Raw genomic sequence first — 27,200 nt, 5'->3', positions numbered from 1 at the left:
ACCCTGAAATATGGATCGGAAAGGCGGAAATAATAGAGAGGAAGGTCCCCGCAGCCCGGAGACTCGACATTTCCGACGGAAGACAGCCGGGGACCGCGCTGCGAGCCCGGGCCTTTTCATCGAGGGACGCTCCGGGACGCACAAAGGGAACGACGGCCACACCGCGGGCCTGCCTCCATATCGCGGCACCGTCTCGGCCCTCACCGACGTCGTCGTCGTTTCGGCGAGCAGCCAGCTCTCGAATCGGGTCGAGAGAGACGCCGTCGTCGTAAGAGAAGCAGCAGCCTTTGTGCACTTTAGCTCCGATCGAAAGTACACGGTGCCTCAAACGCGTCTTCGACTGGGCTGTTTAGCGTCCCCTCCCACACATCAAGAGTGGTTCCAATGCGCGGCAACAAATGACGACACGGAAGAATGTTGTCCAATGTCGCGATCCTGGCGATTGGTGCTAGAAGTCCCGGCAAAGAAAGTATACGAGCGAACGAGAGTGTCGCTCGCTATCGAAGTTTCAGTGAAGTGTCAGACTGAAGGGGTGACCTGCGGCGGAACGGGCGTCCGCCACATCGACCACCGCTGTCGGAGACGCAGCTTACCGAAAGCACGAAGAAAGTTGGACAGTTCGCGGTGAAACGAATTCCGATTGAGACTGAAGCCGTCCTCCCACTGCTTATACATGAGACAAAAGACACGCTCTGCAAGCATGATGACAGCACTTACTGCGGCCCCGCCTCGAGCAAGTTTCAAGGAAGTTCCAGCTTCCTATACACATTAAATTTCTAACCTGCCTGCAGACCGCTCTTTTATAGAGCGATCTAAAAGGATCGTCGTACGAGAAAGAAACACACCTATAAGACCAAGGCAGCCGCATTAAGGTAGATGGGCTAAGGGGGCCCCGAAAACTCTCGGAGGACACGTGCTGTAGTGGGTCGTGAGGGACAAAAATAAACGCGACAAATATTTCGGTCAGAAAATTGATACAGTCGTGTCAGTCATTAGATTGATGTGTATCCCTTTGCCTTGAAATAGTAATTCACTCGAAGTGTTCGCTGAGTTTTACCCCTTTTCGGGCGGTAACGTTATGACAATGACAGAAGCGCAAAAATTCGAGGTAGCTTAGGCTTCCCCAAAAATTTACCGCGTTCACCAGTCATCATCATCATCATCGTCATGAGGGCCTCAGAAGCAACCTTAGTCCAGTGTTCGGAAATCTCCACATCCAGTTCTAGCTTAGACAGTGCCTACGGACTGTATTTTATACGATGTGTTAGAAGTCTGACCGCCGTCTTATTACTTGTTCGAATACACGAACATTTCCGGGAACCTCTTTCTTTCAGCGGGCATTACGATTTTTTAACGATAATACCCGCGAAGATTGCTTCATTCCATGAGCATTGTTTTTTTGTTTTTTTAATAAGAAACGGGGCATATTTGACAAAAAAATGTCTATTCAGGAAATAGGCCAAGAAGGCTTTCGGTAAGTTATGTCTGCCTCACTAACAAATAAAAGTTTTGTTTTTTTTTCAACTTTTTTTTATTTAGACACAATGTTCTATGGTAACATGGCAGAAGACAGATTTCCTCTGCCTGACACGGCCTCCTATTCGGCGAGAATGTCTGACCTTCACGCGACATTCCAAAATAAGTATAAAGAGAGCGATTCGCACCACATCTGGACGGGATCCTACAAAAATAAAATAAACACTGTAAGACAGCACCTTTTTGTTTTGTCTTTTTAAAGTTTGCGTGTTCGGACCCTGTGACTCTAGAATACAGCATCACATATATATAATGGCAGAATTCATCACGCTGTCCGTAGCCAGCCAAACACAAAGGGGAAAAGAAAGTAGTTTAGAATGTCACGGTTCAAAATCAGTCACAACTTAATTTTTATTTCTTCAACCGCGACAAAAAAAAAAAAAAGTCAGAAAACAAAAAAACGAAAAGAACAACTTTAGTTTGCGCTTATGTTCCGCGCCACAAACTTTTAAGCAAAAACCGTTACTGGCTGACCGCAACAGACCTGTCACGCAACCGAAAGCAATTATCTAAAGTTCAAAGAGGCGTCCCACAAAATTAAAATCGGGAATATAAAAAAAAAAGAATGAAACGTGGTCTATTCAAAGCATCTGCCGACGTCTGGGCCCATGCAGCGACCATTTGTTTCAAGCGCCAGCGCCGCCAAGCCAGACGAGGCTCGGCCTCCGTGCGCGACAGCGGTTCGCCGTTTCTGGCCGCGGGGACCAGGAAAAGACCGGATGTAATTTAAACGAGCGCCAAAGAAAAGCATTTCCGGAACGAGAAAGTCGGGCTGGCGGAGAGGAACGCAGCGAAAGGCACGGAAAGCGCCGAATCAACGGGAGCTTTTGTACGCGACCTTTTGGACGACAATTGAATCGAGAGAAAAACGCCAGACGTAAGAACCGGCGCATGCCCACACTCACCTTCGGTGAATCCTTTTCTTTAAAGACGCCAGCGCCACAAACTGGCCACAAAAGAAAACGTTTGTAAACAAGCGATACTGCGCAAAAAAAAAAAAAAAAAAAGGAAACGTAATTTTTTTTTTTTTTAAACCTTGTTGTGTTACCTTGCGTTGAACCGCAGCGGATGACACGAGCAATTCCAGTCAATCCAGCGCTGCAAACGTTTCACGCGAGAATTAGCGTCCCGAGCGTCGCTGCGCCACACTCCGGAAGGTCACGTGACACTCAGATGTCACTGGATTGGTTGGGATGGTTCGTAGCGTCCACTGAGGTTCATCGCAAGGTGAAGAGGAGTGGGACGACTACGCGGCTGTTTATAAACACCCCTAGGCGAAGGACTTGAAAAATGCCCTTCCATCCGATGCCAGTCCCGCTATCAATAACTACCTAGGACAAGCGGGAATCAACAAAGGGGCGATACAGGTGAACATATGCTTTGCGAATGTACATCCGCGCCCCGAAACCGGACGAGTGTGCACGCGCGGAGCCTGAACAAACGCCATCTGTGTGCCAGAACAGAGCTCTATACATGCCAAATGAAACTTGCAGAGTCCCCGAAAAAACAGAGATAGCGCATTCCCTTCCGGTATCATTAATTGCTCCTGCATGTGTGCCGCACGGTCGATGACAGCCTGACAATAACAACACAATCGTGAGAAATGTTCCCAAAGGCAGGCGATAATTAATGTTCGTTTGCATTTCGCCAAGGTGGCTAGGTTTCGTCTTTCTTTTTTCCTTCTTTCTTTATGGTTTACACCACGCAAGATTTATAGGCGGGGACATCCCGAATGGCTTATGTTTGACCTTCAGCCCTAAATAATATTTGAAACTTCTAGTAAGTCGTGCAAAAGTGCCGATACTGTTCTTCCTCCTTCAAAGCTATAACGCTGACTCAAGCCTTCAAGATGACGATGCTTGAAAAACTATACTCGCAAAATACATAAAAAAACAAAAAAAACAGCGATACCGATTGACGTTGAATTGAGAAGCTAACACGAAATCCAGCATACGAATATAAGGCAGCTACGGGTGTATGGGTCGCTCTCATTTAACAAAAGCTAACATACATATTCAGAAATTCCACCGTAATTTCCAATTGGCCAAATGTGTGCCTCGTCGAGTGTTCTGCATTTAATAGCACCTACCACGCGGTCCCCTTTTAAATTGTAAATCAAGAACGCAAAAAGAAAACAGAAGCGACAATTGCGGTTTAGAGTAACCCAAATCGTCCAGCTCTAACTACAACCAGATGGTCTCGTTCATCTCAAGGATAAAGGAAAAACAACGAGCGTTCGCGTGGGAGCTAAAGAGTACGCTTACTGTGTTATCAAATCTGCGAACGCATTATTTGTCGCGTCATAAAATGGACTACAAAAGCTGCAGTCGCCTCTAACGCTGCTACGTGTGTCTAAACACCACTCCCGCGTATTTCTATGTAGCATTTCTAAAATTGCTCGGCCAGGCCATGATTGAAGATGTAACAATGGGATGAATCTAATCCGATACAGAAAAATAAAAAAAGACGAGAAGTCAATTGTCTCGAGGAGGTCACGTATGAAGCGTCAAAAATGCAGGGCGCGTCATAGGCTCCGCGATGTTGACTGCAAGCTCGCACTTCTCTCAGCGGGAAGGCAGAATGATTGTGTTGTGGCACTTGGCTACACTAGATATCGGCGAATCTGTCATGCCTGTTGGATTACAATACCAGCAACAACAACAGCAAAGCACGCAGGCTTGAATGTGTGTTTTTTCCGGGCGAGCAAGCATTCGTAACATGCAATCGCGGTTTGAAAAGTTCACAGACAATGTTTATTTGAGATCTCGCTGTTTACATGCTTGAGAAGTGCTCTACAAAAACATGTCGAGAACGATAAACACGCTTCGAATATCGTGTCCAGTCCCGAGTCTTCTACAGCTGCACGGTGCAAAACCAAACAAAGAAAGAAACTGAGCGTGAACTTCTATATTTACCTTGGGTGCTCACATGCACCTAACGAGCGACCTGTCATTTCTTATGTCATGCGAGAGCGGCTGTTGTTACAAAACGGAAAGAGCAGAGCAACCGTTTCGATCGACGCAAACAAGAAATCTAGCACGCAGGCATTTTATGCTACAGACCGAATAGACGACGGTAGTTATCCAGAAAACATCGCGAGGGAAAAATTAAGAAAACGTGTGAATAGACTTCGTCGTCGAACCTAAATTTAATTAAGTACGCATATTATTGCCACGCCGCTCCATATTATTACAAATATCGAGAGCTACTCCCGCTCACGTGAACAAAAGGATGGCACTTAACTTAGAAAACAAATGGACGTCTGGTTCATTTACTGCACACTTACTAGCACCCTATATTTCGTCACATCAAAACAAACCATGTCATCCGTTAAAAAATAGCGGACTGCGCACAGCCATGTCAAAAACAATAAATAAACGCTCACAGTTCTCAATACGTTTCAGTCCCCGTGAACCCCAGCAGGCACGTAGCCAGGGGGGAGGCTCATGGGCCCCCCCCCCCCCGAAATCTTTCTTTTTGCATGGGTCCTCCTCTCCCCCCCTCCCCCTCATACAGCATTTTGTCATGGGTGCCCCCCCCCCCCCCCCCCCCCCCCCCCGAAACAAAATCCTGGCTACGTGCCTGATCACCCAGTGTATATAGCTGGGAGCGCAGTAATCCCTTTCTAACTTTTCTGCCCCTAAAGCGCCGTTCACACACTCGCAACCGAGTAGGATCGAGAGAGACAAGACCGGTTTTTAAGCCTTTTGCGACGGTAGAGGACCGGATGCGCTGCTGCGGAGCAGGCCCTACGCCGTCGCAAGAGGCTTAAAAACCGGTCTTGTCTCTCTCGGTCCTACTCTTTTGCGAGTATGTGAACGGCGCTTTACTCTCTCTGTTTGGGTTACACAGATCAATCAGTGGCATGTATGTGCTTCCGCTATGTTAAGGTTGTACAACTATTTAGAAAAAAATCGAATGCCAAAGGGGTCGCGCACTGTTAGGTAACCCCCTAGTGATTACGCGAGTAGAGGAAATCTTAAATACGGTAGCCATCTACGGTGGTAGCATCGCTAAAGTAATAAAGTATTTCTTTCGTTACGCTGCGAACAAGAGAATAACATGCCGACTGCATTTTTTCGTAATCGAGTGAAATCGATAAGAACATGCACGAGGACTCACCATGCACGGCGTTTCTTAGATGTCAGTGACTGTACCACACATATAGATTTTTTTTGCCCGCCCACAAAACAACAACATTATAGACAAACATCAGCGCTCGCGTACCTGTAAAATGCAGTGTGTCCATTTTGAAAACGGGGGCGGCGCCAGACAAAAGAACGCGTCTGTGAACGAGCGATATTGTTTAGAGTTGCTCGGGTAGTCCAAAAGCCTGTCTGAAATAAGTTCAAAATGCCCGATTGAAGCACGCGCTGACGAGCTTTCGCGTTTTTGTGCGACGCGCACAAAAACGCAGACTTAATAACAAAATAAAAACAAGCGGGAGGAGAAATCAAAAATTAGTCCAAGCAATCGTGCAACTGGCACTGAAAAAAAAAAAAAAAAGAAGTATTAGTGAATGCAACAACTCTGCCGGAGCTACGATTCGAAAGAAAACAAAAAATCGAGTAGCGGTGTACCGCATATAACCTAAGCTATACGCGTCTACGTCTCTCAGAAAGGGGAAAGTCTGGCAGAAGGGGAAATTACGAACGAACAAAAAGTTTAAGCAAGAGCGATGTACCGAACGTCAAACTGCTTCCGAAACATCATTGCATTAACACGAAGGACGGACCCGAGCTGCGCAGGGTCTGTCCTAAAGCGGCTACGCACACATGCGCCGATTTAGTTCCGTGCAGAGTGACAAAAGCAAATGCACTGGGGCGCTCCTAAGACAGGCGAGTCGCCTCTTTTGCACCACTCAATCTTAGTGAATGACGAAAAAAAAATTAATAAAAAGAAAACATGGACCGGTTAAAGCGTCCCGGGAAAGAGAGCCAAGCACAGGGCGACATTGCAGCTATAGAGTCCATCATGCCATCGGTACAGCTGCACCTTGTGCGCGCGTACATAGTCAAGCGGACTGAATGACTGATTCCGTATAGCTTCGGTGTGTGCACACGATCACCGAAGGTACGTTCCGTTAAGCCCTTAACTGACAGGGAGGGAAGCCATGTACAATCGGGTGGGCTGATCAACCTGCTGCGGCCTTGTACGGCGTTTGGTCGCCGCCTGCACGCGTACGCGTGAGTAATGGCCCCGCGGTGCAATTCCGACACTTCATAATATAGAAAGAACGTACTTTCCACCCACCCGTTCTAAAGTGAAAACACTACGGAAAACCACAGAAAAGAAAAGCGTCAACAAAAAAAGATATCATAATTTCGTTGCCTACTTGAAGCGTAAAAGCAAAATTAAACGAAGACACTTAATACTGCTTGCGAGTAGGAATGCGAAAGCATTCCTACACGCGGCGCATTTCTACAAGCAGCGCGCCACGTCTTCCTTTTTCACACGGCGCCTCGACGGTGGCATCACGCTCCCCCAGTGCGCAGGCGCGGCATCCCCGCCGGCTCCATGGCTTCCGTGACAATGCATCTGCGTTGCAGTGCTTTTCTTTGTGTTTTAGGTGCGTCCGCTTTCACCTTGAGCGCCCCGCCGACATCCGTGACGAGGCATCTGCGTTTCTGTGCTTTTCTTTGCGTTTTATTTATTTATTTATTTTTTTCTGAGGCGCGCTCGCTTTGCCGTCTGAAGAGATTTATGTGCCGTTTCGCTCATCCAATGGGAATTTACGTGCGGTTTCGCTCAGCCAATGGGAATTTAGGTGCGGTTTCGCTCAGCCAATTGGTATTTAGGCGCCGTTTTTCGCTGCTGCAGACATCAGATAACGCCGGCTTCGCTCCATAAAACAGTTAATGCTTCCGCATTCAAAATCTGATATCGGGTTACTTCTGACAGACGACCTGCGTCTGCGACGGTGTAACCCAGAGTGATGAATAGGGTGGTCCAAGTCACCAGGCTCGGTCTAAAATGGACCGTAAAAATCGATGCCTGCACGTAGCAATCTAAACTTTTCGTCAAAAGTGTATTTCTCAGATCAGTTTTTTTTTTTTTTTTCTAAAATTACAAGGCCTAGTTCACCTTCTATAAAAATAAAGACCAAGAAACTTTCCAGGGTCTACGGCGGGCAGCAACGCAGACGAAAAGGGTTCAGTAACGGGGTGTGTTTGGCGTTCGTACTGATAGATGGCGCTGCCTCCTTATCGCGACGGCTCGCGACCACCGTGGTTTATTAAAATGAACATAATCTTTTTGAAATGCAGATTTGGTTAAAAAATAAATACGGACAATAAAAACAAAACAAAGTAAAAAAAAAAAAAAAAACACGCTTGCATAACGACGGCGCTTTTGCTGCCAACGGATTTCGTCTGCGTGTCGTCTGCTTTCTTTCACTGGTCGGCTGCACCTTCGGACGCTGCTCCCGACGCCATCTATCAATGCGAACGCCAAACACACCCCGCTACTGAACCCCTGTAGTCTGCGTCGCTGCCCGCCGTAGACCTTGGCAAGTTTCTTGGCCTCATTAAAAAAAAAAAAAAAGAGAACTACGCTTTGTAATTTTACCAGAAAAAACCAACCTGTGAAGTACACCTTTGACGAAAAGTTTAGATTGCTACGTGCAGGCGTCGATTTTTACGGTTCCTTTTAGATCGAGCCCGGTGACTTGGACCACCTTATACTTCGGGGCTATGACCCAGTATCTCAACATATGACCTGATATTACAACCAAGTATCTTAATTAGCTGACTTAGTATCTTAATAAGCTACGGATCTTGAATTGAAACGAGAAAAGGGTTCGCAATCACTGGCAGGTTCCGTCAACGCACAACAGACATCTTTTCGATGCGAACGTTGCTAGCAAACGGAGTGGCGTTGATGTCAGAACTTTTATGAACGCCCTTTCTTTTCAGGTTGTGAAACGACGGATATGAAAATGCTGGAGAAGGAATTACTCGTATAGCCGTACAACACAAATGGAAAATCTACTACGCAGTTATACCGGGAATGATCACATCCGGCTTTTGAAACGACAATTATTTGTTCCGAACCAGAGACAGCCCCCCCCCCCCCCCTCCCCCTTTTCCCCAAAACGGGGGAAAAAAAGTGCTCATCATTTCAAACGTTTTTTTGTTTTTATTCATTTTTAAATTAGAGTTTCATCCACACAATCAAGGAAGCACCGCTTGAAAATGCGTAAACATGATCAAGCAAATGAATCCGTTCAGAGCGTTTCGCTTTCATAATTAGTTCTCGGACACGCAAAGAAAAAATACGTGCTCATACAAACGCAGCAGAAAGGGGAAGAGAGAGAGAAAAAAAAAAAGGGGGGGGGGACTGAAACTTTGAATAAACGAGACAACAAAATACCGTTAATTTCATCCTGTGACCTAAATTAAGCGAGGTTACAAAGGTCCGTCACGTTGTTTGGAAAAGGAGCGCGGAAAATTGGCAGCGGACCGCTTGCCCTGCCCAGCAGAGATCCGTGGTTCCGGTAGCTGAATCGGCCGGAGAGGGGCACGCGCCCGAAGCGGACCGACAAACAATCACAAAAAAGAAGCAGTGGAACAACAACGGGGGCGAAGAGAGAGCAGCCCGCAGACAGGCGCTGGCAGCGGACACGGAGAGTAATTAAGGCTTTCCCGCGGCGCGGTCGTCGGCGGTCGCGACGTCCATTTGCCCGATGAATACACGGCGGGCATTAGCATACTGCACGCTGCAAACGGGGCAGCGCCCGAGCACGCGCGCGCCCGTGAGGCCACGCCGGTGTCCTGGCGAGGCTGCGAAGGGCCGACCTTCATTAGGCAGAAAGCGAGTGGTGAGCGCACAATGCAACGGGCCGAAAAAAAAAAAAAAGATAAGAAAAAAAATCGCCGGTTGTAAGTGGAGATGGGCGAAGAGCGCGAGGAGAACACGCGGCGACGCCCGTGGTCCGGCGTGACGCTGCCCGGCGCACGCTTCGGGGCCGGGTTATGCTCAGCTGAGTTCGTCATGGGGCCGGACACCGGGCAGGTTCGCCGCCAAAGCAGCGTGACATTCGATTGGAGCTCGGTTTGATTAGAATCGCGTCGTCGCGCCTGTCTGGAGAGACGTTTTGCGTCGATGTCCAAGCGCTATAACCACTGACAGCCGCGGAGTTGCGGGCTCTTATTCGTTCGGCGCTTTTATGGGATAACGATGCAACCTCACTGGCGGCGGCTCACTGGCCGATGAAATGCTCTGTCCACGCCCGTCTTGAGGTAAGTAGAGTTGAGTAGATCTCCGATAAGACAAGGACAGATGCATTTCAACATTTATTTGCTACTCCACATATCTGCGTACAGAGTAGTGGAACGCTGGTTTCATGTATGGGACCTGTCGCAGTGTTACCTCCAAACGAGGTGCGGAGCGCGTAAGAGTTCATAACACGCGTTAATGAACAAGAAAATGGACTCGTGTATAGATACAAGCGCATATAACGCGGCCACATGGCAAGTGAGTCAATCGTAAACACCGCTCCAAGCCCGTGATACACTCGGACGGAACCAACGTTCCTACATTTTAAATAGCACGTCCCAACGTCCATCCTGGGAAAAAGAAAACGCTCTTCGAAGAGCACGGATCGATTAATATAGACTATATTTAAATTGATGTCACCGACCAACGAACCGTGCAGAATCCAATTTTCTCGAGTGCCAGTCCGTATTGCGAAAAGCGGCAAATACGCGCAGGGTCCGTCACGTGAACCGTCCCCAGAACCGAACCGCGTGACCGGAGAGAGACACGTTCGGTCGAAGCCGACGCCGTGCGAGGGACACAAGCCAAGCCCCGTGGCGCCACGAGACGCTGGACGTCGCCACGCGCCCAGTCGGTGCAGCGGAGGCCCTCTTCGAGAGGTCCGAGAGAAGCAAACAGAAGCCCCCGAAATCGGCGCCGCAAGCACGCCGCACATCCGGAGCTTGGAGAAAAGCGATCTATCGAGCAGCGCAACGCGAGCGGAAGAAGCCCAGAGAGCGACGGCTTGACGTATTCCTTTGACGGCTTCGAAAGGGAGAGCGGGTCGGCGTCGTCTCTGTTATGGCCTACGCGCACATATCCATACAAAGCACGCGGAATATCACTTGGAAATGCGAAGCTCGTGCGGCGGTGCCGATGGGGCGACACCGCGGCCGTCGTATATATGGAACGCGCACACATTCGCGCATTTCCATAATCGCGACAATCTTGCGATGATTCGGCCCTTGGCTCCCCCGTCCTCCCCTTCCGAGGAATGGATAGGCGAGAGCAACAACGCCAGAAGGCCGAGGGACGCGGGGAGTCGGGAGGATGCCGAGGTCTCGATGCGGTGCGCGCCTTCTCTCGCGGCCTGTCTGCGGCTGCCCGCCTCGCGGCGGATGCCTCGGGCCAAATGGGCCGTACGCTAGCCCCTCAGAATCCCCCAGTGCGGGCGACGGTGAATCGACGGCTCGTCCGTATACGGGGCGAGCCGCTTTGTTGTCATGCAGATGTGGCTTATTTATAGAAGCGAGACGCGGCGTCGAAGACGGGAGGAGCTCCCAAAATGTTGAAAGAAGCGCAATTTTGCGGAGTTCGGGATTCACGTACAATACGCTGTTCGAGCACGGTAGGGGCGACCCAACAGCAGTTGCCACTGACTAAGGTAGATGCGAGTCGTATGTTTATAGCGGAGGCCACATGAAACATTGTAAATAAAACGACTTCGCGCGACATCCGCCTTTACAGATCCGGGGTCGTTATAAATGCGGTTGTAAAACAGATTTGCCCAGACGAACGTTCGGCCCTTTTAAAAGAAAACGCATACACAGGAAACGTAGTCAGCGAACTGACGTGGAAATGAAGTAGGTGTGTGCTTTTGGCTCAACTTGTTTGGCAGAGTTCTACGGGTGAAAACGAGTTGAATTAAAATAAGATTGGGAGTAGAAGGACGGTCTCGTAGTTCGAAGGTCACTGAGTTTGCAGATCACAGATCAAAGGTTATGGTTAACGGCTATTAGCACGAAACCATAGAAACAAAATCAATTTTAATTATCTCGATGCGTACTCGCAGTGTCGCGACAAAAATGCGGGGGTTAAATGAGCTTTCGCAACCAAACCCCCTCACTCGCTTACTTTGAGGACAATTGAAAAGAAATTCGGGACTTTAGGACAAAAAGGCTACGAATCCTCAGTCGGCGGGTTCAAAGCGGCCGAGGCGCCCGCAGCTACGGACGGAGGCCAACTGCGGAAAAGGCACCATGGAATCGAAATTTCGGCTGCACTTCAGGAGATCCCAAGGTGGCTTCGACTAACCTCGCACTAGATGTGCTTCGTTGGTTTGGCGCGAAGTAACAACCCCCCCCCCCCCCCCCCCCCCCCGGGCCTAAAAAAAATAGTTACTTTAATTTACTAAAAAATGTTTCCACTTTCTTTAGCAAAGTAAGAACAACAACAACAAAAAAAATAACTGGAATTTTCGGAAATGCGCCATTCAGCAAGTGACAGAGTGCCATCGAAGCTATCCGTAATCAGAGTTGGACCACGGTTCCTAGGACGACAATTCAACTTCCTCGGGCGATAAAAGGTACGTACAGAGGGCAACAGGTTCAGTATGAACACGCGCCAGCCAAGTTTTGTCGTTTAACTGGAAGTTCAGTATCAAAGCTGACTTTGCAATGCTAGGCACTGAGGTGGCCCAACAACCTCTGTGGTAAAATTCGGTGTTCGACAGAAATCCGTAATAGTTAACTGCAAAAAAACACACACAAGAAAAAAAAATCGCCGGTATCGAGTTTGTGCTAACCGTGGCGCGCCTCCTACGGGACGTGATAAATGGGAGCAATATATCACGCTCTGCCCAATTCGAAGAGGAAACCGTTACCCGAACGCCACGATGCATCGTTGCGGTCGCTACCTGATGAATGCGCAAGACGGTGTCCCGATTATCGCTTAGCTCGCTCCATCGTCCCCCTGAATGTAACCGGTCGGCGAAAGGAACTGCTCTACGAGCGTGTCAGCTTGTCCACGCTGAAGTCGCGGTCATACTGCAAATACGGCATACAAAAGACAGTCTTTGGAGACTGTCCGAGGACTTCCTTGCGTATATGACAGTCTTGTCACACTGACCGTACAAAAACTGCCTGCATACATCTTCGATGCATACATATATCTAAAGGACAAAAAAAAAAAACATGCTTGGAACAGGTTCGAGACGCGGGTAGTTCTGTCACCAGGTATTTTACACTCTGTGAGAGTGGCTCAGCTTTTCCTGCCGGAAACGAGGCGTCCCGCATACCGATGCCCGCATGCCGTCCCCAAAGAGTTGGGGGGCCGTTTACCTGGCGACTCCGGGGGGCTGTCGGCCAGGCTCAGGTCGAGGGGTAGTGGTGCGAAGAGCGCAGTTCGCGGCACGACGTAAGGGCCGTAGCCCCGCGCGGCGGAGTGCACCTCTTGCATGGCGTGGCGTCCGCGGGGGGCAGGCGAGGCGGCCCAGCGCGCGGCTCCATCGACCGAATCCCGCGGCAGCAGCGCTACCACTGACCGCCCCGGGGCCCCCGACGAGCGACGACCTCCCCCGCGCACCGCGACCCCGACGCCGCCGCCGCTGCCGTCGCCGGCGCCCGGACACTCGCGCGCGCCCCGCACTCGACGCTTGGTCTGGGCACGCGGACCACGTCGCGGGGCGTCCGCTCGCAGGGCCCGTTTGTCTCCCCAAGTTCCTCACTCTTCGCGAAAATAGAAAGCGCGAAAGACAAGGTCAAGTTGGAAGACTGCACGGGACAAGCGCTTACTCTCAACTCACGTTTTAATTCGGAAGAGGACGAAGACGAAGACATCAGAATTTTACTACAGTTCCTCACTCTCGTTCGCTAAGCAACATTCGGTACCTCGCCTTCAGTCGCTGAAAAGAACAATGGACTGAACGTAGTAAGAGAAAGTCTGCCGAAGAAAGGTAACATTCGCCGCTTTTGTAGAGTAAGTTTTCACTCGCAGCTGTTTGACATATTCTCGAAGATTTACTTCGGCAACACTTTAAATCGAAAAAAAAAAAAAATTGTCATTCGTTTTTTTGTAGCGTAATTAACTGCAGTATGGTGATCTAAATGTTTCGCGAGCACTTAACACCCATTCCGTTCGGCTCCTTTAAAGTGTATTTCTCGGGTAACTTCGCTGAACCGTTACCACGTTTACCGCTCAAGTTGTCTAATATTTAATTTGTAGGGAATAAACAAATAAGAAATTATCCGCGTACATTGCCCGCGCTCTCAAAAAAAAAAAAATTTTTTTCTGTGCAGATTAGCGGTATAGGGAGTCTCGGGTGTTCCCAACACTGCGGCGCGACCCCCGTGCCTCCACGGCGACGGGGTGTCCCGTTGGCCGCTGTCCCGAGCTCCCATGGGACCTCCCGCACGCAGGCTCGCCAAGTTTCCGCGTTTGACATTGGTCGCCGCGCGGGCTGCTTCCTGCTGATAAACGACCGGCGGGCGACGTTTCAAGGTGGGAATTTGTGTCCTGCCACTTGTAACACGTTCCCCCGCGAAGCTCAGGAGTCGCGTCTTCTTTGGGCCCGGCATATAAATGACCGGTTACGAAACGGGGGAGCGCATCCATTTTCCTCGCTGCAAGCCGGGAAATGTCAACGCGGAAGATGAAAGATGAGTCGTAAATTTCCGCTCGAGCAAAACAAAAAAGTTCCTCGCGAAAAAAAAAAAATAATAAGAAGAATTGCAGAAACATTTCACCGAAAAAAAAAAACATAAAATAAAAGCAAACCGTCTCACTATCTGAAGAAATCACAAATTCTCGAAAAAGATCAGTTCAATTAACGCAACAAGAAAAAGCTAAAATGCAGATATCGCTGAAGTTAGGGCATGCTAGACGCTTCCACACTTTAATAGCGTTAAAACGCGCATATTGTGCCCGGCAGCGCAGCTTTAAACGAGATGCTAAGCCGTGTCCCAAAAAAGAATCGAAGGGTCTGGACAGAGGTCCCAATGCCAGTTACGGACGATGCGAATAAGGAGCGGGCGGCAGGAAGTGCACGATGTGTTTCTTCTGTCACGTGCACAAAGACGTGTTCGCCAACTTCCAGGCCAGCACGATAGTGAGACTGGAAATCTGACTATGTGAGGGTCTGCGCGACCTCGGTGCTAACTTTGCGCGTGTCATCGGTCAACGGAAGGACGTCCGCGAGGGCTGACCGCGACATCGGAAGCCGGGGGCGTCGCGTGCCCCAGCGGTCAAGTGTGCGAGAAGAAGGAGCGTGTCACCTGAGCGGAACAGTTCCAGTCGCAGCATGGGCGCCGGCAGCGCGGCCGCTCCGGCGCGCCAGTCTCCTGGGCCAGCGCCGGCGGTGCGCTGCACGGCGCGCAGGTCCACGGCTCGCACGGCCGCGTCCAGGCCGTCGGCGCCGGCAGGCGTGCTGTGCCTCGCGAGTCGGCCGCCACCTCACGCTGTAGGGGAGGCGTCCTGTCCCCGGGAGTCACCGGCACTCACACCATTCACTCGGACGGTCGTGCTGGCGTCTTCCTTCGAGCGAGGCCGCGTCGGCGGGTCCGGCCCCGGACGGGCATGGTCCTGCGCCACGCGGGTTTCGGTTTCGAAGCGGCCGCCGCTCCTGCGTGCGACGCTCGTTCAGCTGGACGCCGGCTGCGGGTGACGCGTCGCTCGGGGGCGCGCTACTGCTCTGGACGCGGCCCGCGGTCTCGCCGAGGCACGAGCTGCTTCTCGCCCGGAGTCTCCCACAGCGCCCCGAGGCACGAGCCACGCACGCGCATACCGGCCCCGGAGAGGAGGGGGCGCCCGCTCTCTGCGCACGCGCGCCACGCAAATCGCGCCCAGAAGCGGAGGGGGAGGGCGGCACCCTCTCCCGGACGGGGAGAGGGCCCCCTCCCGGAGACGAAAAGGAGGCGGCGGAGGAGCGACCTTGCCGGATGGGCATCGGAGGTGCACTCCGCCAGCACGCTGTCCAAGAGAAGGTGGCGACGCTGACCGCGCTCACCTTCTCAATACGCGGCTCTTTTTCTGCAGGGCTGGGCAACCAGAACTACGCGGCGACAATACGTGCCGGGATCAAAAATTAATTCTGATCGGCAGTCGCGATACTGAACAAGGTGATATGGCCCCGAATGATCGTGGGATCAATCGTGGCAATATAGTCGCCCTTGAACTCTGGCAAAGCGCCACGCGTAATCAATAGCCCGGTTCAAATTATATTATTTCTTGTCAGTCAGGAAGGAAATTACGTCGCGGTCTAATATTACCATGTTCGCGGTAACACAATGTAACGACACTACAATCATACATCGGGCCAGGGGCAGATGCAGGTGTTTCAAAAGAGGAGGGGAGGGGGGGGGGGGGGGGGGGGGGGGGGTCAGCGTATCAACTATTTGAGAAGCCAGCTCTCCTCTTCTCCCTCCCCCGCCTTTTTTACACATGTGGAATTCAAAGGTAGGGAGGTAGAGGGGAAGGACACCCGACCCCCCTCTCTCCCCCTCCCTGAATCCGCCACTGCTTTGGGTGCGAACAATTGCGCAGGTTGACGATTAAAATCCAGAGGCCAGATTCCCGAAAATTTCATACGACAAAAAAGTTCGTAAATTCACCTTACGACAAAGTTACGAACATTTTGCTTCGGGAATACTCAAAAGTTCGTAACTTTGTCGTAAGATAAATTTACGAACTTTTTTTTGTCGTAAGAAAGTTTCGGGTATCCGGCCTCTGAAGATCACTGGCTCGTGCAAGCTGTTCATCGAGAATATAAGAGAAGAAATACTAAGCAGACGATGAAATAGGGTCGCACTCTCGCACGGCGTATCCACAGTTCACCAAACTTATACGAACTAAAAGAAAACCTCGATGCTCAGTCTCCACTTCTTAATTCCTGTCCCAACCTAAATGCGCAGTCAAAATGCTCACCTTAAAGTAGAAACGCTGCAAACACGATGAGACACATCTGCGGACATTTTCGAATATGTCGGAAGCATTCATGCTCGCTTCAAACAAATGTATGCTTCGAAACCATCGGCAGACGGTTTTTGTATGACCAGTGCGACCGTCTTGGAAGGAAGAGACGCCTTAGATAGCCTCACTAAAGACTGTCTTTTGTATGATGCATTGGCAGTGGGGTGTAAAGCTCAACAGGTTCTCTGTTTATTACTCCGACACCCGGAGACCAAAGGGCGGCAACTGATCATCTGCAACCGTTGACCTCTTAGGCCGGGGTATCTCGAAGCAGATACTCAGCATTATAATATCTGCATGATGAGTGATCACGCGTACATTGTCACGCAGAGTAGAGTAACTTAGTGGACGTGGCTGGCGAGAAGTCTGCCCCTGACTGGGGAGTGATGACTGTGGTTTCGATATGCACAACGTGCCGCTATAAATTTATCGTAAATTCAATATTTATTCGATGATGATGCGAAGAATGCGCTCCCATAATCGGGGGCCGGTTACTTCAAATCAAGTAATGGACGCCCCACGTTATATATGCTCTACAATTACGAGCAACTTCGTTTCAACGCGGATTATCTCATGAAATAAAATTGTTATTATTATTATTATTCTTGTTGTTATTATTAGTTATTATAATTATTATTTTTATTATTATTTACTTAGATACTTACATGTAAGACTTACATATCAATATTATGAAAACTTAAAACATGAGAGATACGATTACACGATAAAGGCACGAGCACAATAAACTACAGCGAAAAAAAAAAAATACAGACAATACAATAGCAAAATTACTAATAATAATGCTTTTTTTTTAAGAATCTAATACGTTTATTGTTGATCCCTGCTACGAAAGTTGTCATTTGAACATCATCATTCCTCAAGAAACTAAATGAAAAGCTGAAAACGCCCACGTAAACGCCGTAAATAAAATATTTTCATTAAAAAAAAAAAAAGCTTTAGGAGGCAGAAGGAAAAAAAGGTGCTTCTCCCTTTAAATTTAATCGATCAATGTCTTATTTTTCTTTTAGTGAGAAAAGAAGCTAGCTCGGGCAAAGAGCTTGACGCGCTCCCAGCAGCTCCGAAAAATGACAGTTCACATTCAGCAGATGCTCAACACGTTGCATTTACACACCCACGTGTAAGCAGGCTGAATAGGCAGCAAAAAGAAAAAGCTATTTTCGAGAGCAATACACCCATTTTAAAGCCTCGCTCAGGCGTTTGAACTCTTACGACGCCAGCTTAACTACCAATTTTACGTCTTTTTTTTTTTTTAATGGAATGGAGGTGGAAAGCAGAATAACGGCGGAAGAATTTTAAGAATTAAATTAAAAAAAAAAATGATAGATAACAAAAATCTCTTCTAAAGTGAAAAAAAAAAAAAAGAAGAACCGCTTTATTAGGAACATACTTTCGTTCATTCCGTCGAATACGACGTCCACCCGTCGCGGGATGCACAATGGCGCTCTTGTGCCGGGAAACCCAATCGAGTGAGCGGCGTAGAGCGCGACAGCCTCGTGTGCGTCCCACCCGATATGCTCGCGGCCAGAGACCGTCCTCCACAAGAGCGGCGCACTCGGCGAGCCGCGGGTAAAAGCGCTCGAAAATAGACGCGGGCAACAATAACTCGAGGCGAACGGCGTCTGTCCGTCGATCCGGCATCGGATGCGCCTCCGCAGTTGCGGCTCGCTACGAAATCAAAGGAGCCTGTTTACACTGGAAGCAGCGGCGGGCGCACAATGGCCACCAAAGAGAATAAACGCTCGCGGTGCGTGGCCGCATCGCATCGAGCACGCCAACGCTCCCGCGCCGTACAAAGCCGGACCCTGAATAGCCGCGCCGAATTCAATCCGCAAAACCCGCTCTTCGCATCTGCCCCCGTGGCGTGCGCGGACGGGAGAAAGCCGTTTCTTTCGTGGAAACAGAGATCCTCGAGCGAGGAACCCCGCCGCAGCGATGGAACTCGGGCAGGTGGGGAACTCGGGCAGGTACGCCCACGGGCGATGCAGGTCGCTCGGACTGTTTGCGTCGTGTTTTCGCTTTTCAACGACATGTGCCCGAGTGTGAGTCGAGACGCGGTTGGTTCGCCCAACGAAGAATCTCGCCCTCCAATCTAATTGCATTTCTCGTTTGGAAGAGAAATAATACATTTGACTATAAGATTTTTTTTTCATTATTGAATTATTAAACAAAGCGTCAACCACAAAGAAACTACTAGGTCTGAAAGATAAACGACTAAACTTAAATGCCGCCGAAATTGACGAGAAATGTGAAAGGTTTGCTCTTATTTTTGTTTAACATTCCACATCGGGTCAACTTGCGCATAAAACACAATACCCGCAAAAAAAAGAAAGAAAGAAAGAAACCAATAATAAGCACCTGAACCAAATCGTGGATGAATATTTAGCCAAAGAACGCAAACAGAACAAATTACGATTTGCCAAATGAAGCTATCATAAGTTCCAAATGATGCCTTTATCGGGAGTAATTGACGGAGAATTATACTGAAAGTTTCCAATATTATTTATGGACCAAAACTACTGACCTCACTCTCTAGATTTACGAAAGACCACCAAGAACAGAAAGGGGCCAAACGATGACGATCACGAAGCTATCTGAGAGAAAAACGACCGCGGTACTGTATTCTTCTTTCTCTAAACAATAAACTACTACAACTACACGAGGAGACTTTGGAACTTGCAACTCCTAAGCGACCACCAAATCCCCCCCCCCCCTCCCCCCAAACATCTCCCCCTAGCTGAGTTGTGATTCGGGAGTTTGACGATTTCGCGAGGTCTTCGAAGATGGCCCCCGCGAATGGGTCGCCGGCGTAGGGAGCCTAGGTTTAAGACAGGGGGCAACTCACACCATGGAGTGCGTTTGCAATTTGATGGCGGGTACCCCCCGGTGAGATCAGTCGCAAGTGCGCATTCGACGCGTTGTCGCGTTGCTAGGGAGAAAGCGGGAGGAGAGGCGGAAATGCTCGCAGACGATCGACGCAGCTCGTGTTGCAAAGTTGCAAACGCGAATCCATAAGCCACGTGGCCCCCGGTCGAACAGTCGGAAACACTCTTTGATCGAGGCACAGCATAGTACCGGCGCGACGGTCACCACGCCTCCTCTGGGGCGTGTTGGCCTGACAGGTGACTAGCCGTAAACAGTCAGTCCAAGCAGCCGAGTGTACGAGAGCGGAGCGAGAGGAGCGAGGCGAAGTATCAAAGCGCGGAGGGGAGCGGCGCCTTCACTCCCCCCGTGAAATCAGACGCCGGGCCGCCGGATTAGGCGAGCGAAAATAATCCACCGCGATTAATTATCGCGGAATTAGGAGGCGACCGGTAGACTAAACCGTTTATCACGGCAGCGATGCCGTTTCCAGCGGCCGTCGCTCGCTGCGGGGGTCAGCGGCACCGGGGGGCTGCTGTCGAGCTCGTCGCGCGTGAGGCTTCCCTGCACGGCTCGACGCAGCCTCGGTCCCGTATACTGGGGCGCGTCACAGTTCGCGGTAAATACCGGAGCCGGCTTGGTCGGAGTAAACACGGAACTCTCGGCGGCGTGCGCGACCAAGAGTGTCGCTGTGGTCAGCCTTCCAGGATTGGCTACTAGGACGTCTTGACTATATATGATCAATTTGGTTTTGGATGATGGAAATAAGAGGAGTGCCGGACTGTCAACGTCGACGGTGTTGGTAAGGGCGCGATGACTATACAAAGCGTCCACCGTGCTTTTCACACGCACCATCGATATTGTCGCTAACAATCAATAGTCGTGGTCGTGCCGTCACAGACGGGAACCTCGTCGCCAATTATCGGGGAGAACTTTCTGTGGCATTTCCTACGACAGGAAGAGTGCGCGTGCACAGCCAGCAGAGCTTTGGTCGGCGCCTCCATATATTATGCGCTCCCAGTACTTTTCGCTGCATATATCCACAGAATGTTGTATTTGAATGGAACATAATTTCCTAAACAGTCTGGACGGGAGGGCTCACGGCGTGCCTCCGGCGAAAGTGGCTCGAATAAGACAGCTACAGAAACAAGCCCGGAGAGGTGACGTATAAAAAGGCACCGATAATTAATAATCAAAGTTAACATGTATGTCTGGACGAATGATACTTCGACAGCTTACGTGAAGATTAGCTTCATAGCTAATAAAAATATATATACTTCGCTCGTAGAACGTAATATGTTGTCATTTTCTTTTGTTGTTGTTGTTTCTTGCTTTTTCAAACTACCATTTCTTGTCGAGATCTTAAACAAAGGGAAAAAGCTCCAACATAGGGTGCATCGACTTTCTTACCATCGGATTTAGTCTACATCGCCAGACACACTATTCGGGTCTGGAAGCTTTTCAAAAACAGACCTTCGGAGGGATAGGATTTATCGTTGCCGTGAAATTCGCCCAACTATGTCATCGCAAAGACTCGAAAGGGCGTCACCCAAACCTCTCGGGAATGAAATTTAGGAATCAGTAGCGCCACGACCCACGTCGAGTACTTGTACTATTTATGGTAAAAGTATTTTTCGATGCGAATAAACGATATGATATTGTGCGAAGCATTCCTGGACAGAACAAATGAAATAATTGAGTAGCCTCGTGATCTGAATAGGCGCATGTTGAACGCATACGATTACGGCATCCGCAAGCCTCTTCAGTGACCCACGGTACCCTCATAAACCGCGGGTATCAAGCAGTGCAGAGACAGCGTGCCAGCTACCGCGTCGGTTTTATGTGGGCAGCTGCGCAGTGCAAACTTCCGCAAGAAAATTAAAACGCAGTCTCGCGCACACACGGAAGAAAATTGCGAAAACTGCGAGGGCGCGACGCGAGGTTAGAGCAAGTATGCATGCGAGCTGGTTGAGGATAGACACAGTAACGCTGAAGCTAGGGCACGGGGGTGTGACCTTGGGCAGCGTGTGTCTTCTTGGGGGTTTGTGGGCCTATTCAAGAAGGTGTTCTGAAGAATAAATATTTAGCTGTGTTCGGAGTTTCGTGTCTGTCCGTCCCTTTTTGTCCCCTAGCTCCAGGGTTACTACGTCTATGTGAGGTTGGTTGGTACGACGACCTGAGCAAGGTAGAGGAACGAAGATGCCTATTCCTGAAAAGCGTATATAGTTTGGTTAAAGTAAGCAGCCGATCGTCCTGTACGCCGCATATGCAGGCAGCACGCGGTCAGCACTGTTCGACACCAGGACATGATACTCGGTCGACTACGTCGACATCAATACCTGGCTCAGACTCCCCGTCTTGCAGTTACTTTTGTCAGGTAAATAAAGCCACTTCGCCGCGCGTCCAGACAAGTAGACGAGCGGAGACACCGTGTCTTTCTTCCGAGTTGGGGATGAAAAAGCAGTAGCTCGAGGTGAGTCGACAATTGTGCGCGAACACTTGCCTCGATTCCTCCTGCCGGCCCGGGGAGACAAGCGGGCTGTTGACAGAAGCGGCCGGCGGTGCCCGCTGCTGCGCCCAGTGGCGACAGACAGGGCACACAAACGCAGGGGCCCGCGCCAAACGAAGACGGCGCGGAGAGCGCCGTCAAAGCACCGGGGGAATTTTCCGGTCCCCGGCGCGCGCTGATTCATATGCAAATGCGCCTCTCCCCGCGCGGGCGGGCGGGGCGGTGCCTTTGAGAATATTTGCTCGTGCGCGGGAGAACATCTCGGTGCGGCCGATATGCAAATGAGGGCGGCAGCGCGCACGCGCCGACGCCGACGCTCGCCGACGCCGCAGCGGGGCGACGCCAGGCAACGGAGGCGCCCCCGACGACGCGCTCGTCTCCGTCCTCTGCGCTGCACGGTCACGCCGGCTCCCGGCCACGGGGCACGTGGTCGGATGAGCGAAGAATGCCAGGGCGTGCGTCTTTTTTTTTTTTATTTTGAGAAAGTCGGGTCCCACTGCATCTTGACCGCGAAGAAGCAGTTCTTTGCTTGTTAGAGAAATTGCTCTGCTCATTGTTACTGCTGTGGTCCTGGAAAAACTGGGATAAGGACTTCATTCGAAGTGCCTTTGAGGGTTAATGAACTAAACTGCATTGAGCGCAGAGTACGGCGACGAGAGCCTCAGTGGTGTTTCCAGATTACGCTTGGAACAGACTGAAGGAGGTACACCCGCGTATATAGAAGGAGGATTCAGGCAGTTAAGGACAGAGTTGCAAGAGCTTTGAACACAATCAACAGGGCCGCCACGTTTTATTCGAAATATGTGTAATCTAAATGAGAAACATGGAATTTTCTTAAGTACGGCTGTTAAGAAGAGCCTTAATTATGGACTAGAATCATTATAGACACAAGTAATAGCGGTCACCATGTAACGACACTACTACGTGGCGTTCAATGGACCACCGCTTGTTGTTAAAGGCGACCAGGTATAATACAGGCTGTCGCGACAGCGGCTGCGGGCTACCCGTCAGAAAGAGGCTTTGCTTCAGTTACCTTTGGGGAAGAACGAGCGGTCATCATCGGAATCGTCATCGATGACAACCTCCAACTGAAGGAAGTCATCCAGATTTTCCAACGTCATCTCGCACGCTTCCTTTCACATTCCTCTCTCCAAGAGTCCAGGACCGCTTACCTGAAAACGAGAGAAAGAACAGGCATTAGAAGGACAGGCGTACGTATCTCACAAATTCAGCGGCAAGGAATAAAACTAAATAATCAATGTTAAAAAAAAAAAAGAGGAAGAGACAAACACTGCAAAAGTACGCTCTAAAAAAAAGCGGGAGTCAAGGTGAGTCATTGCGTGCCCTTCTATGACATACTGCTCATACAACAACTGTCTGCAAAATTGTTCCACGTACGAAGAAAGCGCGCCTCGAACATACTTGACGCGTGACCGTACTACATATTTTTGCCATCCGTCCGCAACGAACGTCTTGTCTTTATGCGCGAGCATTAGAACGCTCGTTTTCACGAAAACCCGCCGGTGTCGGTCCATGTGTCAGTGCCTGCATGACGTCGCGAGGACAGTGGGGTGGTGATGGGGTATAAAAAGATTGAGTTGCTTCTATGTTTAGACATCCTGGACGCCTCAACGGGTGACTGTAGATGAGAAACTAAGCCATAACCGCTAACTGGGGTGTTTAAAGCGATGCTAAACAAAACATTAAAAATATGTTTGGTTCAGCATCCTTTTGAAGTGCACCACGCAGTCATGATTACATGGACGCGCGGAGGTACGAAACGTATCCAGGTCGAAACTGGCAGGGATTGAGCCCAGGAGGTTCTGCGACGCAAGCTTTCGCTCCACGCTCTGAGCTAAGACGCGTAAGGCCACTCGGCCACCGACCCTCCAAGGGGAAGTGTCATGTTTACAGATTCAATGTATCACCACGGCGGCGGGGAGAGAGCACTCTTAAAAAATAAGGTTCCCAAAATGGTGGAGCGACCAACTTTTACACCCTCAATCGGGTAAGGAAGGAAGTGCCTTGCTTACTACCTCCTCCAGGAAGACAGACACCAACGCCCCCTATCACCCTCAAAAGAAAGGTTGCCAAAACGTTACCAAAAGGGTGGAATAACCAACTTTTACACCCTCAATCTGCGAGGAAGGAAGTGCCTTGCTTATTACCTCCTCGAGGGGACAGATACCAGCGCCCACTATTTGAAATGCGCTTTCAAAAGGTAAAGTTAGCCCCACGTCACTTCCGTCGTTCTCCTTTGGATTTTGTCGGCGGTGGAACGCTGGTACTTCTCACTTTCAGAAACCATGTTTTTGCGTAAAAACAAACGGAAAAAAGCTCTTTTTGTATAAAAGTTTATTGGAGATTAGTACAAAATGACAGAAGCGTGATGTTTGCATACAATTTTAATTTACGGGGTTTAGCGGCATATTTAATATTGTTTTTATACGACAATGTTACACCTGACTTTCAGGCAGTGTTGTACGGAGCGGCGTTCCAAGGAACGGTGTCCCCGGAACGCGTTCCTTTTAAGAGGAACGAAGGAACGCCGCCGTTCCATTCTGCATCAGTGGAACTGGAACAGGAACGCGTTACATTTTTACTGGAACGGAAAAAGGAACGGCGCTCCTTTCTTTCGTACAGTGGAGTGATTTTTATTTTATTTCTATGAGGAAAATTCTAAAAGTATAAAAAATATCTTTACGAAGAGCAGGAGCTCGTTAACGTTTTGGTTACTTATCTTAGGGTTTCTTTTGTGTGGTCCTCGCTTGGTAACAGTCAAGTGCAGGAGAGCTAGTGGACGTTTATTCGTTTTTGAGTGCCCGAGACTGCGGTACAGAAAGCAAAACGTTTAGTCGAAGGAAAAGACACAGAGAGAGGGAAGTGTCAAACTCAGCTGCTTTCTTTGCCTCCACGAATCCTCATACACCCAGAAATCTAAGGCTGACTACAGCCACCACTAAGCTTTCACAAAGAGACCTAGAGTTACAACAAAACAACAGGTTACCAGATATCGAACGCACTTTTGTATTCCGAACATTGGTCACTTAAAGGGATACTGAAGCAAACAATGCAGTGCCCCTAATAAGTGGCTTACGACCTTTCCACAAGCCAGCAGCCGCCGGTGTGCGCGAGCGCATGCAACGAAATTGACGTCATAAGCCTCCATCCACGCTTAAGATGACAGTGAAATGAATGGTATCCGTGCAAAAGAAGAATAAAGAAAGGCTTTTCATCCCCAGAAATGAAAGCTACGTGCTTGTCAGACCGATTTATCGCCGACCTTTTACACCAGACCTCACAGTGGAGATGAAAAGCATGTATTTATTCTCCTCCTCCCCGGAGCCCACACATTTCACTGTCATGTTAAACGTGAACGGGGGACTATGACGTCACTTTTGTTGCGTGTGCTCACGCACACTAGCGGCTGCTGGCTCGTGGAAAGATCGTACGCCACTTACTATGGACACTGGAATGTTCAATTCAGCATCCGTTTAAAAGATACACAAAAAAAATAACCTTTAGTCCTCCCCTTGTCCCGCACCATAAAACTGAGCAACGAATCCAACCTTCACGAAGAAGGACTTGTAGTTTTCAAGAATGACCTTCTAAAAGCCCTAAGCTCTTCTTCACTTTGTCGTCCTGCGGACAGCAACATCGAGAAGCAACTGTTGTTAAGTTCGAACAAGGGACTTTTGTAGATTGAAACGGGTGAGGTTGTTGTAAAACGCTCGTGCAATGTGGGGTAACAGTACATTTCGCTCGTCTCAATCGTCCACCACAAACGTGAATATGGTTAAAAGCTGAGATTTTTAAACTTGAATATATCAAAAAATGAAACCCTGCTCCCGCCATTTTTTTTCTCCTGGTGCCCTTCCATCACGGCATTCAAATTTGTATGTTCCCATTTAATGAGATATATATAAAAGAAAAGCTTTGCTTGATCTAACTAAACATAGTACTAAGCAAAATGCATATGTAAAGTATACGTAACGATACGTTCCATTTTTTTAACTGTAACGGGGACGAGTTCCTTTTTCACAAATGTAACTTGTAACGAACGCGTTCCAAAAATCCGAAGGAACGAGGAACGAGCTTTCGTCCCTTCTTTTGAGGAACGTGTACAACACTGGTTTCAGATAGCACGTCCCGATCTGGGTACGTCCCGACTTCGGCGAATAATAGCGGCTCGCCCGCTTGGGATACAGGGGTTGGCAGCCCTGAACCCCTTCTTTTGTATACGTTTCAGCGCTGAAATGGCCGATCAAAGCCAAAATTGAACAGTAGCAGGAAATGCTACCGTGTGCGATACTGTGACAACGCTGAGTGGTCGCTGCGGGATACATGGCGGCGATGTGATCGCGTTTAGTTAGGTTTTCGGGAACTGATCGGTGCCACTTTTTGTATGCAGGCTACTGTGGCAGTTTCCCAATCAGTATTCTAGTAGCGTTGAGGTAGCCCCAGAAAGGGTGTAAGCTGGTTGACTCTTATTGCCCCCTAGAAGAGATGAAGTCACACCCTTGAAGCATGTGCTCCCACTCTCAAAAAGAGTGGAACCTTCAACCCAAAAAAGTGCCCTATTACCTTTTAATGGAAGTAAAATTACACCCTTGATATAAAGGCTATTGCTCCCCATTAGAGATAAGGTTGTCTCGCCAAGGGAGCACAGGTGCACCCTTACATAGAGTGTAAAAGTTGCTCCCAAGTGGAAGGGGTAACTTTGCTAACCTTTTGAGACGAATTCCAGGGACAAGCAACTTACACCCTAAAAGGTGTGACAACAGGAACATTTTTCTTTACGAGTGAGGGAGAGCGCGACGCGTGTTGACGTCAGCAATTCGGACCAATACGAGCGTCGCACAGCTGGCGCGGAGTCAGAGACGAGTAGGTGCCGCGCCGCTTTGGAATGCGGCCCAACTGAGTTGCCGCTCCGGCGACGGATGTGGTTCTTTCCACGAGTGATATGGATGACCGTATCCAAGAGCGACGACGGAAGAAAGCCGAAGCCACGCGATCATTGAATAGAATCCCATTGATCGTCGAGCCAATTTTACAATATATGTATGAGCAGCGCGACTGTGGTTTTAGGCTAAATGAGCGCTTTACACGTTCCAAGGTCACCACTGGATTATGATCAGCTTGTGGCGTACCGTAGTTTTAGACCAAGACGCAAATGAGGTACAATTGAACAGACTCGGCATAAAAACTTTACTCATCAATTGACTAAATAAAGAAGAACAAAATCCTTATTAAACAAAACTAGGGTTAACTAGGAACTTCGAGATCATGGAAAAATATATAGAGCAATATCAATTGAATGACTAATGATGTAATA

At 49.3% G+C, this 27,200-nt stretch overlaps 1 protein-coding gene across 1 annotated transcript in view; it reads right to left on the bottom strand.

Annotated features, from left to right (window-relative positions):
- Nucleotides 1-23,021, bottom strand: part of LOC8040134 (POU domain protein 2) — a 167,127-nt gene extending 144,106 nt beyond the window's left edge. Inside the window, 1 exon segment of the mRNA XM_042288280.1 lies at nt 22,899-23,021. Coding sequence (XP_042144214.1) covers nt 22,899-22,986 — 88 coding nt within the window. The 5' untranslated portion in view covers nt 22,987-23,021.
- Between the last annotated feature and the right edge of the window lie 4,179 nt (nt 23,022-27,200).

The sequence above is a fragment of the Ixodes scapularis genome, unplaced genomic scaffold (assembly GCF_016920785.2).
Source record: "Ixodes scapularis isolate PalLabHiFi unplaced genomic scaffold, ASM1692078v2 PGA_scaffold0__279_contigs__length_252992795, whole genome shotgun sequence".
Lineage (NCBI taxonomy): Eukaryota > Metazoa > Arthropoda > Arachnida > Ixodida > Ixodidae > Ixodes > Ixodes scapularis.
Note: the sequence above shows the minus strand (reverse complement) of the source record. Positions and strands in the feature narration are given on the sequence as shown.